We start from the raw sequence: 17369 nt of genomic DNA on the forward strand, positions 1-17369 counted from the left end.
CCGGCGCCGCTTCCCGGGCCCAGCGCGGCCGGGCGCCGCGCCCGCTCCCTCAGGGCCGCCCGCCAACGGGCGCCGCGCCGCGCGCCGCGCCCCTCAGGGCCCCGCGGAGGCGGGAAGGCCCGTGGCCCCGCCCCTCGGCCTGGCAGCGCCGTGGCTGCGTGTCGCCATGGCAACGCCGGCGGGTGACGGGGCGGGCGGAGGAGCTGTTCCGCTCACCCAGCGGAACAGGCGAGGCTCGCGGAGCGCCCCTGGTGGCGGCGGCGTTGCGTCACTTCCGCGGCGCACGCGCTCGGCCGAGGTGTGGGCGGGGCGTGAGGCCGGAAGGTTCCAGAGGGGCCACGGGAGCCGCTGCCGCGGGGTTGCGCCGCACGCGAGATGGCCGCAGCGCGCGAGGAGGTGAGGCGGCCCCGCCCGCCCCGGGGGCTCGGACCGGGACCGGGACCGGGACCCCGCTCTGGGGCCGGCCCAGGGAGCGCGGGCCGAGCTGGGCCGGGCCGAGCTGGGCCGGGCCGGGCGGCGCGGCGGGCAGTGGCCTGGCCTGGCCTGGGCGCATTCGGGAGGCGTGGGGCCAGGCAGGTTGCGTGCCCGGGGGCGGCAGGGAGCGCTCAACCTCAGACTGTGTGGGGGCCGCAGGGACTGTTCCTGAGGTGGTGCGGGGCTCTCCTAGCGTGATCCGGAACCGCGTGAGGAGCCGTCGCAGGTGCCAAGCTCTTACCGGTTTCTGTTGGGTTTTAATCGGTGAAAGCCTCAGCCCTGAGACGCGTACTGGCCAAGAAGCCACGATATTAGCGGCCAGGGAGTGAGGAACGGGTGGCTTCATGCGTGACAGGCTGCAGAGGGGAAGGAAACTACTGACTGGGTGCACCTGAAGCTGCTGCATCTGGGAAATTTGAAAGTGCTGTAACTGAAAAAGCTGAGCTATGAGCCTGGAGTAAAGTGAACCGTGTCTAACATATACATGTGGTCTTTTGTTTTTTAACCAGTTACAGAAAGATTTGGAAGAGGTTAAAGAATTGCTTACGACAGCCACGAGGAAGCGACTTCGTGATGTCCTGATGACAGAGAAACACAAACTAGAGCTAGAAATCAAGAATCAGCCCCCACCGAAGCCAAAAGATGCAGGAGAGGAAGAGAAGTCGTCACTGGGGGGCTACACAGTGAAAATAAACAATTATGGTAGGATTGCTTTTCTGAACGCTTGCAAGAGCTCAGGCATTTTCTGAAGAGAAGCAGGGTGGCATTAGTGTGAGTTACAGTTGCTTTTAGCATTGTAGGGAAGCCATCTCCAGGGTTTATTTCATATGGGAGACCCCACTGTAAAAGCTACCATGTACTTACTGTGCCTGCCCCCCCCCACACACACTACAGTGTGTATTAATTCTGTTTGTGTGATAGTACTGGTGAGTGGGATGCGTTAGTGATCCCCAGTGTGCCAGCTGGGATTTGTTCTATTGCCTACTGTTCAGCGGGAACAGAAGAGTGAGCTTTGGCTTCTCTGCTCGCCATGTAGGTAAAAGGAGATGGAATTGCTCAAGATTGTCACGCGGGGAGCAGGGGAAAAAGTGGGTCAAGGAAACTGCAGCAAAAGCAGACGGCTACTTCTGACTCCCCCTGCGCAGGCAGGATTGCTCTCCTTTTACCTGAGCTGATACATATTTTTTCTTGGAATTAGGGTACAGGGCTATATGTGAGCACCTCCTTTTGCTCTCCACTTGTTCCTGAATAATTCATGTCTTTCCCCTATCCGGCTGACGACTGTTTTAGTGGGCATGGTGGTATTAGGTCAACGGTTGGTCTTGATGATCTCAGAGGTCTGTTCCAACCTTATGATTCTATGACTCAATAAGGCAGAGATCCTAGTCATTGCTAGGGGACTTTGTGGAGGGAGTTGGAATGGAATGTGTGAAGTTTACAGAGGAAAGGACTTAATCTTTTTTTCCACGTGCAGGTTGGGATCAGTCAGATAAGTTTATTAAGATTTACATCTCTTTAAATGGAGTCCAGAAGCTTCCAGCTGAGAATGTGCAGGTGAATTTCACAGAGAGGTGAGTTCATCTTGTTGCACTACGCCACAGGGGAGAGCATGGGTGAAGAACACCATTTGAAATGCAGGAAAGTGTTGTCTGGAGTTCTGTTCTGGATCAGGTCTTGCCAACCGCCCCCCCCCTCCTTTTTTTTTCTTTTTTAAACTTGAGCAATATTAGCTTTTAGTAGCACTTTGCACATACTCCTAAGTATGGCTCTCCTTAGAGGGTATCAGCATATTTTAGTTTTACAAATGCTTGTTGCACCTCATCACGCTTGACAGGAAATGTAGTGTTAGCCCTGGTTTTTGATGGCGTTAGAACTGAAGTGTACATTAAGTAAATCTGCCTTTCCAAGGTTGTAGGAGATCAGTGAGGTAGAAAGAACCCTAAAGGTCTTGATCTGTTGTGAAGTCTGGATAGGTCCTTTTACGTCCTCAGTATTAAATCCAAATGACGATTTGAGAGCCCTGCAAATAAAGTAATTCAGGCCTGTTGACTTGCTTTCCCAAGAAACGTGCCTGCTGAGGGGCTTTCGGACATTGTTTTTGGTGGCAAGGCACAGTAGCCTTGCAATGATTGGGGTATTTGTGCCTTTTTTCCTCCACTTTCTCTTTCCAGGTCGTTTGATCTGCTAGTGAAGAATCTGAATGGGAAGAATTACACCATGACCTTCAACAACCTCCTGAAACCCATCTCTGTGGAAGGCAGCTCTAAAAAGGTCAGTGCGCGCCGGCTGTTGGAGGTATTTAGGTCCCTCACAAAGTACCGTGTCAGACTCTAGTTCAAGAGACTCAGTGCTAACCTTCAGTGCCTCCTTTCTGTCTGTAAGGTCTCTTCACTGGGAACGTGATTCTTATTAATCTGTAATTGTCGTAATTGTGGAATTATTCTCTGGAATCCGTGGGCTTCTATTTCACAAGATCATGTCTGCATATTTTATGCTTTTTTATAGCTCTCTGACAGGATTTCAGAAATAATTAAGCAGAAAATTCCACTAAGCATCCAGTGCTTTTAAATACCTCTGAGAAATTCTTTGCAATTCTAAGGTCTGAGACACTGAAATCTTGGGAAGCTTAAATCAGCATAATACCCAAAGCAAAGTCTGAAACCTGCTCTGCCTTCGTAAGGGTGTGCTCCTCTGGAATTGACTGCTAGTGACACTTCACTGCTGATGGCTGCAGCTGGTGATGGTGTCCGTATGCCACTACTCGTAGCACCTTTCTGGGCTTAGGGATGTCTCAGATACCTTGTGTGTGTTCTGTGCAGTTGTGCGCTGCACTTAATGACATCAGAGGTAAAGAAATGATGGTTCAATTCGAAATTGCTCTAAATCTAGGACAGTGTGAAATTAAAACAACTGAAATAAATGAGGGTGATGCTCTGGTGATTTTAAATGTGGCATAAAAGCGAGCAGTGGTCATGTATTTGCTAAGCTAAAGCTCCAGCAGACTCTTGCCCGCTGTGGTATGCAGGAGTTCTTTGCGAAATTTAGGTCAGGGTTGCAATTAAACAGGCTTTGCTTGTAGCTTGCAAACGTATTGCAAGATAAGCAATGCCCTAAAGCTAGTTTCTTATCCTTGGAGAAATAAATTGGGAGAGCCTCTAACTGAACTTGGTATTCTTGGAGAAGTCTAATAAATACAGCCACCCTTCACCCAGCAGTCCTGGGTACTTTTGGCATCCTGAGAATCACCCAATGGTGTTTCTGCAGCACTGTGTGTTCTTCTGTAATGGTACTGTAGTACTGTACTGGTATTACATTAATCACACCATTTAAATTGTCCACCACGAGGTTAATACTTTGTACCCTGAAGCTGCGTACACTCTGTAATTCCTATATGCCACATAATAATCAATAGCTGAGATAAATGTTTCAGGAGTTTGTGAGTATAGAAAGAGGTTTACGTTACCAGTGAACCTTATTCATTGTAGTTGTGACTGGTGTCCCCTTGTGAAGCATTTTAAATTCGTGCCTTGCTGTTCCCCATATAGATAAAGACAGACACGGTCCTTGTGATGTGTAGGAAGAAGCGGGAGGAAAAATGGGAATGTCTCACTCAAGTGGAAAAAGAAAGCAAAGAGAAAGAGTAAGTGTCTCTTCAACCCTCCATCTCGTTTTCCATTTCTTGTTCTCCAGATTGCTTTAGGACTGCCAGGAGAGCAGCTCTGTGCTGCACTGACTGCAGTCAGGCTTTGAGAATTGCTGCTCTGGGGGACAAGCCCCTAAGATGTTGGAGAATCCTTAGGTTGGGATTTTTTTGGTACTAGTAGGACTGGCAGTGAGGAGATACACTCCTGAGTCACTGTCTGCCATTTTTCCACTGTTGTATTGCAAATGATGAAGGCTGCATCATGGGGAATACGATAGATAAGACTTGTAGCAAGAGTGGTAAAGGTAATCAGTTAGTCATTTACATTTTGATGGCTGCATTCATTGCAAAAACTGCTCGAGCAAGGTTGCCTTTCTTTAGGTTAAGTGTATATTATATAGAAATATGTCTATACTCCCTGCAGCTATGCTCGTCGAAATAGTTATTGTTTTGTCACCTGTGTGTGAAATGCCTGCACAAAAAGCCCAGCTTTTGGCAAAACAGGTCTGTGCTTACCTACATCATTCTACAACCTCTCAAGCTAATTTGTATTGCTTCAAGTGCCTGGGAGCAATCCTACGAGCAGCTTAGACGCTGTCTATATAAGGGTGGTAAATTACAGCAGGAAACACCTGGGGACAAGAGACATCTATTTTTTATAGGGGGGTGTGTGTGTGTATATATATATATATGTATGTATGTAAAATGTAGTATATCTTAAATTTATATTCTTCTACAATGCACACACTTGTTCTTATCCAGAAGAGAATGTGTATACCCACCTTGAAGCATGGAAACACTCGCTTTTGAGAAAGTTACCCCTGCCAACAGCTATTCATTTTGTGTATGTTTATAGGGTGATTTGGTAAAACTCATTAGTCCGAACTAACCATACCTGAGTTTAGGGCAAAACTACCTTCCCTTCCCAAATGCCGTCACTGGAGATTAAGAGAAGGTGACCTGCCTGCTAATGCAGGTTGCTGGAAGGACTGACGGGGTCGTTCTGTTAAACCTGTATCTTGAGCAGAGAAGTCCTGCGCGCTGCCCAGCCGGTCACCGTTAGTATTGCTGCCTCGTTCCAAGTGTCGAGGGTTGCAGTATGACAAAACGAGTCGCTGCAGAAAATCACCTCCTGCGGTCTGTGAGGCGCCGTGCCTGGGGAACGTGCTCCCTCTGCTGATCTGTTTTGAGCTGCACGCTTTTCAGATGGCTGCAGCTGCACTAGTAGCTACCTAGAGGATCCTAGAACACAGGCTGGAGCGAGGCAGCTTTGCCAGAGAGGGCATTATGTACCGTGGGGTAGTGTGGGGCGTGGCGCACCCAGGCGCTTACCGTGTGGGGGGCACCATTTGTCAGTTGGCTTCTTAAATTGAGAGAATTGCTTTGAAATGCAAGGTGTTAAAAACGAGTCAATTAACCTCTGGAGATAATCTGAAAAATAAGAAGCAGAAGACTGGCCTTTTGGGTTGTGAATGTGGCCGCTTCAAATTGTTCAGTGTGGTCATTTTTCCATTTTTACTCAGTTTTCACATAACAGCACAGACAGATACTTGCACTTCCTGTGTCTTACATTCCAGTCTGGCTTCCTAACATTAACGTTGGGTGGTGCTTCAAGGGTCATGTTTACTGCAAAATGCTTCCCATCGTCCTTAGTGGGACAGCTCTAGGTGTACTCCTCAACTTGCATTTAGTTTAAGGGATTTAATCCCTTCAGGATTCTCCCTGCTTGGAAGCTGACTGAGTCATGACTTCAGCCTGTCAGGGTCTGAAGACTGCCAAAGCAAAATCCTCACTGTTACCAGGATGTTTCAAACAAACACTAGCGTTTCATATTTTGCACAGAGTTGTTGGATATACCTGATCTTCTCATATGTATCCATCTGCAGGAAGGCTGCCTATGACACCGCAGATCCTAGTGAAGGGCTTATGAACCTTCTAAAAAAGATGTATGCGGAAGGGGATGATGAAATGAAGCGCACCATCAACAAGGCCTGGGTTGAAAGCAGAGAAAAGCAATCCAAAGGGGACATACCAATGGATATTTGAAAGTATTCTTAGGGGCGCCTTAATACTGATCTTCCATGTGAGACACGCTGTGCTGCAAAGATCATTGTTTACACAACCTTCTTCCAAGCAAAGACAGTCATTTTCCATTTCAGGTTGGAGAAAATATTTAAATAAAATAGCTTATAAAGCATTTCCTTCAGTCAAGTGGCTCACCATTTCCTGAAGAGTGGAGCATAGGTATATCCTTACCCCTCCTTGAAAAAAGCATCTCAGCCGAGTGGAGAGTGTTGTGAAACAGAACAGAGTGTAAAAGAAAAGGAATCCTAAACTAGGATGAGTCGAGGCCTCTGTTGCAAGTGACAGCTGTACCCATCTGGTTGCTGGGGCTCATGTCATGCTCACTGCAGGGGGTGTGGGTTTTTTGATTAGATATGGGAAAGTAATGGTGAACTGTAAAGCATGTCACAAAGGGAGAAATGCTGAAGAAAGCAGAAGCACCATCTCAAGCACTTGATAGTTGAGCAGAAACAATATGGTGTTAATCCTGTGCTATTAAAATGTAATGATTACTCTCAGATATTACTTACTGGCTGTTTAATGTCTTACAAATTCTAGAAATGAAAACAGCTCTTCAGCGCCTATGCTGTGACCTCCTTGGGGTGTCTTTGAGGTGGCATCAGTTGCAGGAGGGCAGTGAGCTGCTGGTGCTGGACAGTGAGTTTGCCCTGGCTCTAGCTGCGTATGAGCCAGAGAGACGAGCTCCACTTTCTCCTATCAACGTTCAAGGGTTTTAAGGTAACAGAGTAAGAGGTACATTGAGATAGCTTACACTCCAAAATTTGACTCAATTGGGGGTGGTGGGTTGCTGTCAATTTGCTGCCTGTGTGGCTTCCATCAGGCGGCAGTAATGTTTTACCTGGCCTGTTTATTGCAGGCTCTCGGCCCCGCTGCTAGGGAGAGGGACGGAGTAGCCACTTCCCCTTTACTGCCCTGCGGTGAAGAAGAGTACAGGGCAAACATGAGCTTAGCAGCAGGCTTGTTACTGTTTCCTTCCTGCTTCCTTATGTGTCTCCCAAGGACAGGTTTGTTTGATGTTACCTTACAAATTAAAGCAGCCTATTGTGGTCTGGACTAGGACTTGCTACCTTGTTCTTAAAGCGTTGGACCAACCACTGCACTACGAGCAGGACCAATACTAGCATGTTGTAGTTTCTAATAGGTCCTTTATCCACCTTGTCTGCTTGTTAATATACATCTATTAAGTTTGCATAGCGAGAGTATCTAAACTTGAGGCCATGTTTTGTTTTCAGTTTGTGTTCACCCTTGTTCGTGGCAGAACAGCACTTTGCCCTGTTATGCATTTATGCTTTTACCCAAATTACCATGGTGAATTTACCGCATGGTGGCAAAAAAACTGCTTAAACAAGCCTTGTGCTGTATGTCTTTATTTCTAACGTTGCCCGTATTGCAAACCTCAGCTTCGTTCTGCAACCATCAGGTAGTGACTTTTTTTCCTCAAAATAAAACTGCCTCTCCTACAGACCAGTTAGCGCAGTTCTGCTGCTTCTTGTCAGCTGCTACCAATTGTGATCCAGTAAGTGAGGTTAATATATCAGCATGGCTTCTCCTCCTTCCCTTAATAGTTTGATATTAATGCTGGACTCGTAAGCAGGACAGTCTTGCTTTAATTACTCAAACATGCAAACTGGGCCTGTTTCATGTTTTCTGCCTGAATGTACATCCATGCAGTGATCTACCACATAGCCCTCTGTATCCCAGACATCTCAGCATGGTCAGCAAAATGGCGGAAAACGATTCTGCTGAGCCTCCAACGCCGCTTCACCCCCCGAGGGCGGGATGTCAGGACACACCTATTATGGATCCTCACAGGGCAGCTGTCCCGGGGCAAGGCAGCGATCTCTTTATCAGCCATTTCCTAAAACAGAAGACCACAACATAGAGTTTATCTGTGTTCCCCATGAGTTTGAGGGGGCTTATTGCCAGACCTCAAAATCTAGCTGTAGAGTAGGTACCACCACAAGCTTCTCTACCACCTCATGAGTATGCTTTGCTATTTGATAGGGAACTTGTGCCTGCCTGCCTCACTTGACCCTTTCTTTCTGGGCATCCCAACAGTCAATGTAAAAATGATCCACATGGAGACCCCAAAATTAACAGACTGAACAACCTCATGCCAGTAATTACAGTTAGTCATAGCCAGGGTGAGCTAGTCCTTTAAGATGAGCTGGACTTAAATTTGTGTTCCTTATTAACTCCCTTCCCAAGTAACATGCTTTGCTGTCAGTAAAAGGGATCTCAATACAGTATACTTTGGAAGGAGTTACAGCCAGAGGAGGACAGGTCAAAGTATCTGTTCCAAAGAGAAGGCTTAAGAAAGATCTTTCTATCTACAAAAGAGCTCAACCGTTTTCAGGAAGCAGCAGGTAGCAGCCATTGAAATGTCAGAACAGGCAAGCTCAGCAAGGAAATGCAGCCTAAAGGAAGTTGCTTGAGGCTAGGTAAGCGTCCCTACACTTAATATGCTGAAGGGCAGAAGGGCTCAAGGAATCCTTTGTCACAGCTGGAGGTAAAAGGAAGGTCTGAGGCTGGACAACAAAAACTCGTTAGGTTGCAGGCGTGCTGAAAAGCAATAGTGTAAGGTTATCTTCTAAAAGGATGTTTGCCTTCAAAGGAAGATGGCATCAAGGCAGCAGCAATGTGACTTTCAACTTCAGCAACAGCAAGATCAGCTGGACTTCTTGTCTTCAAAATGTATTTCAGTTACTGGTTTTGTCCAGTTGTGCATCTTATCTGTGCATAAAGCTCCACCTATACACTCTACCAAGTACAGCCAAACATTTACAGTATTTTATTACCTATTTAATTCCTAGGATTTTATTCAGAAAGTAGTCTGTGTTTTCAGAGAAAACTTGTAACTTACTTTTAAGATTTTAAATCTGGAGCCCAAATAACATCTTGTAGGGGAGGAAAAAAGTTACTTTCCTGGAGTCTTTTTCTTCATTCTAGCTGCTGCTATGACTTAGTGACTTCAAAAGGTGACAAAAGCAGCTGAGGAATACCAAGACTAAAGCCAGTAGCAATCTTTTTTTTTTTTTTTTTTTGTTCTGTAAGGACAGCCAATACAGACTAGACTCGCCAAGAGAATGGTAAAGTCAGTATATAAAAGCATATTCATACACTTTCTCTCCCAGTTTAAGCGTGAACAGATCTCACCACAACTAGGTGTAGCCAGATCAAATATGTACAGGATATTTGCAAATGAATTTAATGCTTAGTAAGGACAGCTAAGTGCAGGGCAGTGAATATGTGCATTTTTAAGAACAGATATAACACCCAGATCTGATGTAGCTTTTACTTGCTTGTAGCTCAGGCAAAGAGTAAAACTAAGTATTTCTAACTGAACTGGTGGGTTTGGCTGCATCAGGCTTTAAATAAACACAAAAATCTAAAGTTTATTTAGGAAACTATAGAAGTAACCATGTAATATCCCATATTGTTAGAAACAAGGCAAACAGTTTTCTGAATGTATGTTAGTGACAGCTGTGAGGGGAAAAAAACAAGACTTCATCATATGTAGTGTTACATATACTACTTACATGAGAAGCACTGGTTTAAAAAAACCACAGACCAACGCACACAGCCTCTAGTCAGTTGAATACACCGTTGTTGTGAATACCCCCAAAAGGCAGCCGCTCTGAAGATGCCTGGGCACTAACAGTAACTGTGCAAGATGACATGATTCTGCACTCATGAGTTAGGGAAACGGATCTGTTCGTGACCTGGCAAGGCCACCCAGATCTGTAAAGCGGCCGCTGCAGCCCAGGGCACGTCACAGCAGTAGGAGCCATGCGTGGGCTTGTGCCTGGCCCCGGCTGGGGCTCTGCTGCCCGGTACCTGCAGCTCCTTGGGAAGGATGGTGTTCTTCCGGATGGCGTTGATCCGCAGCCTCTCGTCTGCATACTCGTACGCCAGTTTCCTTCTCTTGACGTCCCGCAGCATCCTCCAATCCACGTAGTAGCTCCGCACTTGCCTTGTGGAGGCTGAGGGGAGAACCTAATTAAAAAAATTAAGTTTATAATACCGAACTGCCGCACGTATAGTTTGCCCAATTCCAGTATCAGTTATTCCCACAGACGTCTCTTTGTCCGTCTTCTTCCATTTACTTCCCTGCAGTGCACCTCCCGCCCAAAAAAGGTAACGTGTGATCCAGCTTAGGTCACAGAAGCCAGTAAGAAATTTACGATACTGGAGACACAAATAACCCGAAGTTACACCCATATCCGCGTTGTTCCCGCCGCCGGCGAACCCCGGGGCTCAAGCGAGATTCGGGCTGACGCGGGGCCGAGCCCGCCGCCACCGCCCCCAGCGGCCTGACAAGCCCCGCAGCCCCCTCGCCGGGTCCTGCCCGCTCCCCGGCGCCTCGGCCGGGCAGGACACGGTCCCGAAGGGGAACAGGGGAGGGAGGGAGCCGGGCCGACCTGCCGAGCGGCCTGCAACGCCCAGCCTAGCCCGGAGGCCGCCATCTTCTCGGTGCGCAGGGGCGGGGCCGCGCATGCGCCTAGGCAGGCTACTGGCGGGGGGCGGCCGCGGGGCCCCGCCCCGCCGGGCCGCGCGTCAGTCATGGCGTCCGTCGCGTTGGAGTGGGGCTGAGCCTCAGCGCCGTGGCGGGCGGGCGGTGCTGCATATCCCGGTGCTGACGTCAGCCTCGCTGGCACCACCCGTCATTAGAGGGAGCTGGCAGCTTCCACAGAAACCTCAGGGTCCGAGTTTGGGTGGACCAAAAGGATCCCAGGTTGGAGAGGAAAGTCTGTAAAAACGACAGGGGAAGGAGTCCCACCAGGAAAATGTGATGCAGAGACATCACGCCGCGTGGTGGGGTCCCTGTCCAGAGTCACAGAACATGAAGGGTTGGAAAGGACCTCAGGAGATGACCTGGTCCAACCTCTTGCCAGAGCAGGATCACCTAGAGCAGGTCACACAGGATCATGTCCAGGCAGGTTTTGAGTATCTCCAGGGAAGGAGACTCCACAACCTCCCTGGGCAGCCTGTTCCAGTGCTCTGCCACCCTTGATGTAAAGAAGTTTTTCCTCATGTTCAGGTGGAACTCCGTGTGCTCCAGTTTGTGCCCGGTGCCCCTTGTCCTGTCACTGGGCACCACTGAAAAGAGCCTGGTCCCATCCTCTTGGCACCCGCCCTGTAGATATTTATAAGCATTGATAAGGTCCCCTCTCAGTCTTCTCTCCTCCAGGCTAAAGAGCCCCAGGTCTCCCAGCCTTTCCTCCCAAGAGAGATGCTTCAGTCCCCTCATCATCTTAGTAGCTCTCCACTGGACTCTCTCCAGTAGTTCCCTGTCCCTCTTGAACTGGGGGGCCCAGAACTGGACACAGTACTCCAGATGAGGCCTCACCAGGGCAGCATAGAGAGGGAGGAGAACCTCCATTGACCTGCTGGCCACACTCTTCTTGCACCCCAGGACACCATTGGCCTTCCTGGCCAGAAGGGCACATTGCTGGCTCATGGGTAACTCACTGTCCACCAGAACTCCCAGGTCCTTCTCTGTAGAGCCGCTCTCCATCAGGTCGACCCCCAGCCTGTACTGGTGCATGGGGTTATTCATCCTCAGGTGCAGGACCCTACACTTGCCCTTTTTGAGCTTCATGAGGTTCAAAAGAGAAAAGCGTTTTTGTCCTGTACACCTGCCATTGCTGTGTATTAGGTTGTCTGCCAGCTGCTTTCCTAAATGTAGTTTTAGTTTGTTTCTCAAGAGTTTGTCTGCTTATCACCTAGGTCTAATCCTAAATATATATGCACGTTTGCATTTTTTTTTTCAACTCATTACTTTTGGGGAAGTTACTGCATTTTACAGCCACCATTCGCTAATCTAAAACCCAAACAGTGAAAAATATATGGGAAATTATGCTTCTGTTGTTCTTAACTGTCCTATTGTTTGGTAAGAGAAACCAGCCTGTTCTACTGACTGGGACTTCACTTAGGCAGTGTTTAAAATAACTCTATGTCCTGATTTCAGAGAGAACATCCATTAAGTTTTTGATGTTGAATTAATAATTTTGATTAAGTTTTCCATTCATATCAGCTTTTTAGCTACATCCGAAAAGCCATATGAGAAGCTTGATTCTCTCTCTCATTTTGTCACGCTGCTTGTTGTCTGTGTGCGAGGTGTTTTACTTAGATGCCTGGTATATTATACCAGTCCTGAAGTAGGTAGGTGTAGTCTGGAAGAAGTGGCCGGATTGGCAGGCTAACGGAATCGAATTTTATTATCCCTGTTGCAGCCAGCAGCAACAGCTTCCACGGTAACTTACCCACCTAGGCTGATGATGATCAGTGGAAAGAGGCCATATTTGGTGCTGATAAAGTAGTTAATTCTCCACAGCCTGTTCACTTTCTGGCTGTCTTGCCAAGCCAGGTATTAACTACCTTGAGGGTTTTTGTCCTCTGGAAGTGCCAAGCTGAAACTGCTAATACCTGTTACACAGAGCATTAAACTGGCTTAGAGGGACATCTGTTTTCTGTTCTTCTTGCTTTAGATGGGTCTCAGGAGCCGAGAAGAGGTAGGATGCTTGTTAGTGGCCTTGTTTCCCATCTCTCTGTGCTCCCTTTGTGCTCTGAGAGGCCAAAAGGCTGCTCTTCAACTTGTGTGAGGGTCTGTCTATGGAGGGAAACTGCAGCAGCAGAAAGGGCTCAGCCTGCACAGACTGTGGGCTGCAACTTTTCTGTGAGCATCCAGTTCAAAACTCCGGCTGTTTGTGACTGTGCTTCCTGGTGATGTGGTGTCTTGGTGGCTTGGAAGGTGGTTTCTGGTGTTTGCAGGGACACAATTTCAAGCTTTGTTCCCTGATGCTGTTGTCTATAACTTTCAACAAAAGCTTTTCTTTTTTTTTTTTTTTTTCAGCTTTCCAGCTGGTAAAAGCAATCTGCAGCATATCAGCAGAGCAAATAAAGTAAGGAGCCAGATGTGATCAAAGGAGATTTAGATGTTAGAGCATGCATTAGTTTCTAAGATATTTTGTTCCGCTGCACTTTGGTCTCTCCGTGTTTGTTAGATGGTCCCGATGAGTGAGGAACCAGTGAGCGCAGGAAGGAGTACAATTTCTTCAGCCAGGGCTGAATCCCTCCCTCCCTCATGAGCATCAGCTATGTAATCAGCACTTTCCCAGCCGTGGTGGTGGGACCATGCGTGTTGCCTTGCAGCAGTATCTTTCCCTTTCTGTAGCAGGCTGGTCCAGGACAGAGTGTTTGGTGCTTACAGCTTTAAAAAATATAAACTAAGTGAGAAAGTGTGGACCCCCAGTGTAAGTCAGTGGTGTTTGCAGTGTTCGGTGTGGTATGCATGCTGTATTTGACTTCATCCCGCTGTTGAAGCAACGGAGATTGGCAAGGGCTAATAATGTGTGTTGATAGCCCTTTGGCTGCTGCCAACTCCAGCTCGCTCAGCACAGCTTCTGGCTGCAGTAAAGCAAAGCAACTGGTCAGAATCTGAGACACTTTGTTAGCTAAAAACTGGGGTCGATAATGCACATGGTTAAAATAATTGTGTGGGTGCCTTAACAATGACTACATCACATAATAGCTTTCTTTTAAGTCTTGGAGGGGTTTTTTTAAAGTATTGTGCTGGATAAGTGCAGTGTTGTGTTTAACTACTTCTGGTTTTAAAAGGTGTTTTATCTTTACTTTCTGTGTTACCCCACCTGAATTTCACAACATTAATACTACAAATGTGCTTGTCAATACATGAGTCTTGGTGATAATTCTGGGATGTTTGCTGCCAGATTTACAGGGCTGGAAAGGCTTTCTGGCTTTTCACTAGAAGCAGAGCATAAAAGGGATAGGAAATGGTGCTTTCTGCTGGTGTGTAAGACTGAGTCTGAGTAGGGGAATTGTTCCCAAACCCAGCATCCTCCTTGGGTGGTTTGTGGGAGGGAAACACCCCAAGGCCTCTATTGGTTCCTTTCATTTGAGGTCCATGGTGACTTAAATTCATCGCAGGGACTGCTGCTGGTTTGCAGCTGGAGTGGGAAGAGGAGAGGATTTGGTGACCTTTCAGCTTGCTCGGATTACCTTTGCAAGTGGTGGCTGCATCAGAAGGGCTCTGAACCAGACAGCTGAAAGTACTTAAAAGGTAAGAGAAAAGTATTTTTATTTCCTTTGAGATTCCTGTTGTTTGTGTTGAATGAAAAAAACAGACGATTTTTCCCTGACTTCTTATAGCAGATACCCTCCAAGGCTTTGAAAGCCTTAGACAAACATCAAAAATCCTGTATTATGGTCGTGTACTATTATTGCAAAATGTATAGTAGTATTTAATGTCGCTCCATTTTGAAGGGCTTAAGCTTTCCCAGGTTGTCTACTCCAACCACATGAAACCACCTATCTGCTAAAGTAAATGGCAGTTTTGTCTTTGGCTTCAATGGAGCTAGGGTTTAACCTAGAAGGTAATTATTTTAGAATGCTTGTTCCTAGTAATTTCCATTTTAGGCTCTGATTTCTGTGTGACAGTAGTTGTTTTAAAAGCCCTTCCTTTTGTCATGAGATGATACTGAAATTTGATCACACATCTTCTAATTTTAACAAACACTCTCAGTAATTGGTCGCTATTTTCTCATCCAAAAGCTCTTCCTATACCTTCGTACACCTTTCCACAGACTCAGTGGTGAAAGCCAGTAGAAGTTCTTTACCACATAAAAAGAAATCTATCACTATTTCCACAATAAAAGTACTTTATTGATTATACTATTTATAATAAAAATGTCATTCATTGGATAAGTAAAATTGATCAAATACAGGAGTTACAAAACTTTTGAGCTGTGTAGGCAACAGAACAAAGATTTGCTTCAGGAGAGACTGACTTAAAATGGAGGCTAATGATTTAACAGACGGAAACTAAGTCATTTGTTACAAAATGCATATTTATATTAACTAGCAAATATGCAAATACTATTAAGCCTCTCTGCACTTTATAATGAGTATGTAAGATTTTGGAAACAATCTCTCATTCACGTATGAGCAGGTAATACACCTTGCTTATCAGGTATTGCAGAAGAATTAGCATGCAAGGAAAGGTAAATATAAGGATTAATCTAGAAGCCAGTATCTACCTGTCTGATTATAATTCTGGTATTCCATTCATTATTTCAAATCGTCCCAAACTTCTATAGTATTAGGTAAGGGTCGTTCAGTCTGGAAGTAAGGGGAAAAAAAGGTAGATACTTGCAAGGGAAACAACCTTGCTAAATTAATGGTTGCATTTTTTGTTGGCAGTCATTAGGTGCATTAATTGCAACCATTAACTGCATGAAGATCGCATAATATTGAAAACAGAATGCTGGCTAGCTTATTACAGCAGTTGCATCAAATGACTTCTATGACCAATACCATAGAAAAGGAAATCTGCTGCAGAGCTTTCTAAAGCAGGTGAAGTTTGGAGCAGTAGAATAGTTTCAGCACAGAAAATAAAGACAAATAATCCAATTGGTTAAACTAAATTATACTTATGGAAAATCTGTAAAATTAGCAGCTCGTCTCAGCTGAATGCTTCACTGAGAAAAATACCAAAAGCAGAAGGAAAATGAGCTAGACTTCTTAGCATCTGAGGAGTAGTATCATCATCTTGTGCATGTTTTGACTCTCCCTTCATTTTTGTCAGATCGCCAACAAAAAAATAGCAGCCCCAATTACTGAGTTCTGCTTTTTGGTATAACTGACTTGTGTCGTTATTTGTTGCTAAAAGTGTTGCAAGATGTAAGGAGTGCAACTGTATTCCAACTCGACTGTATTCCAACTCGACTGTATTCCAACTCGACTGTATTCCAACTTACTCAGAGATGAGCTGGTTTATTAACTTCTGTGCTGCTGCATCTGCTTCTGTATCTAACACAGCTTTGCCATGTGCCTCTGCAGCAAATGCTTCTCTCCGCAGGCTGCTGCTATGCACTTTCCTGCCCCGCATTGTCATCTCCGTGCTTTAAACAGTATGGCATTCTACAGTCAACAGCCATTTGAGGGCAGCGCACATGATGAATATTGATCACTGGTAATGCTTGTGTCTCCTGAGCCTAAATGCTGCCTTCCTAGTGTTGGTCAGACAGGTCTGTTGCTGCTCTCGAGAGTTATTGAAGTAAGTGATGGCTGTTTGGGTATCAGCAGCACTTCTGTGAAATTGCTAAGGACTTTGTGACATGTCTTCTCATATTTGTTATTCCTCTTGTGTTCCTCACAAGAAGCCTCCCCTGGCTTTAGGATGGTTAAATATGCCAGTTTTCTAACTTGGCAGTTAGGAAACTGCCAGCTCTGATTTCTCTAGTGCTGTGGTGCAACTTGGCAGCTTGTGTTCTAGCCCTAGCATACAACATGCTGTGCTCGAAAAATCGCACCATGTACTCTCCCTTGTTACTTAGAAAGCTCATGTCTCAGCCCATGGCTCATTTCACTGCTTGTCTTTTTTTTTTTTTTTTTTTTTTTCCCCTGGCATTTTTTCTTCAGCTTTAACGTGTATTGTTTCTAGTGTTATGCTGTATAACTCTTGCTGCTTGGATATGTATGTAGTCTACTTTGCCCCATTTCTCAATCTTTGATCTTATAATTGTCTCTCTCTTCCTTTTCTGCAGCTATGGAGCTGTCCTAGACCTGTATTTCCTTTTTCCTGGGACTACACGTCCCCCTTCCTCTCCTCAGTCCCATCTCCACGTCACCTGGGTGGCATCCTGCTAAGTACCTACATCCATGTCTTTATCAGCTCTTGCCTTGATTGAAGCAGCTTCCAGTCATGCATCTCCTATGGCTGACTGGGTGCTAGCAGAACATGATACTGCGAAGGCCTGTACCCCAGATCTTCAAGCACTGACCTGTATGATGGAAAAAGAGTTAGATCCTTGGAGTCTTTCACAGACGAACTGTAGGTTCTCTCCAGCTTTGATCATCCCATGCTTTCCTCTGCAAAGGTTGGAAAGATGCAAGCAGGGCTTCTTCCATCCCTTTCCTTAGAAGAGTATTCTTTGCCTAGTAGATCTGACCATTAGGCATTCTTTCCTAAATTAGTCGTTTCTCTAATCTGCTATTAGTGCCACTTATATGTATGACATGATATTCTCCATGAAGTATCAGTTAAACCCACTCTCTTTAACAGCAGGGAAAAATCTCTTTATTACATGATGAAGAAGCCAAAAAAGCTGTCCCCTTTCATTATGCTTGACAGAAATGCTTACAT

The 17369-nt window shown here is 46.1% G+C and overlaps 2 protein-coding genes across 2 annotated transcripts; one reads left to right on the top strand and one right to left on the bottom strand.

The window, feature by feature from the left end:
* Positions 1-324: 324 nt before the first annotated feature.
* On the top strand, positions 325-6314 carry CACYBP (calcyclin binding protein). Its single transcript, XM_086463424.1, has 6 exons — positions 325-396; positions 984-1176; positions 1949-2045; positions 2646-2745; positions 4020-4114; positions 6004-6314. The coding sequence occupies exons 1-6, from the start codon at positions 376-378 to the stop codon at positions 6161-6163; spliced, it is 666 nt and encodes a 221-aa protein (XP_086319550.1). The 5' UTR covers positions 325-375; the 3' UTR covers positions 6164-6314.
* Positions 6315-7553: 1239 nt separating this feature from the next.
* On the bottom strand, positions 7554-10668 carry MRPS14 (mitochondrial ribosomal protein S14). Its single transcript, XM_086463425.1, has 3 exons — positions 10624-10668; positions 10040-10198; positions 7554-8060 (listed from the first exon to the last, which is right to left on the bottom strand). Exons 1-3 carry the CDS (start codon positions 10666-10668, stop codon positions 7878-7880), a joined length of 387 nt encoding a protein of 128 aa, XP_086319551.1. The 3' UTR covers positions 7554-7877.
* Positions 10669-17369: the final 6701 nt, after the last annotated feature.

This window comes from Leptosomus discolor, chromosome 3, assembly GCF_034619465.1.
Source record: "Leptosomus discolor isolate bLepDis1 chromosome 3, bLepDis1.hap2, whole genome shotgun sequence".
Lineage (NCBI taxonomy): Eukaryota > Metazoa > Chordata > Aves > Leptosomiformes > Leptosomidae > Leptosomus > Leptosomus discolor.

Excerpts from the sequence above, each read along its gene's own strand:
- CACYBP (XM_086463424.1), top strand. The coding sequence starts at position 376 with ATGGCCGCAGCGCGCGAGGAG. Across the intron at positions 2,746-4,019 it reads TGGAAGGCAGCTCTAAAAAG|ATAAAGACAGACACGGTCCT; the intron begins GTCAGTGCGCGC and ends TTCCCCATATAG. Across the intron at positions 4,115-6,003 it reads AAAGAAAGCAAAGAGAAAGA|GAAGGCTGCCTATGACACCG; the intron begins GTAAGTGTCTCT and ends ATCCATCTGCAG.
- MRPS14 (XM_086463425.1), bottom strand. The coding sequence starts at position 10,668 with ATGGCGGCCTCCGGGCTAGGCTGGGCGTTGCAGGCCGCTCGGCAG. Across the intron at positions 10,199-10,623 it reads CGTTGCAGGCCGCTCGGCAG|GTTCTCCCCTCAGCCTCCAC; the intron begins GTCGGCCCGGCT and ends TTTTTTAATTAG. Across the intron at positions 8,061-10,039 it reads TCCTTCCCAAGGAGCTGCAG|GAAATGGCTGATAAAGAGAT; the intron begins GTACCGGGCAGC and ends CTTCTGTTTTAG.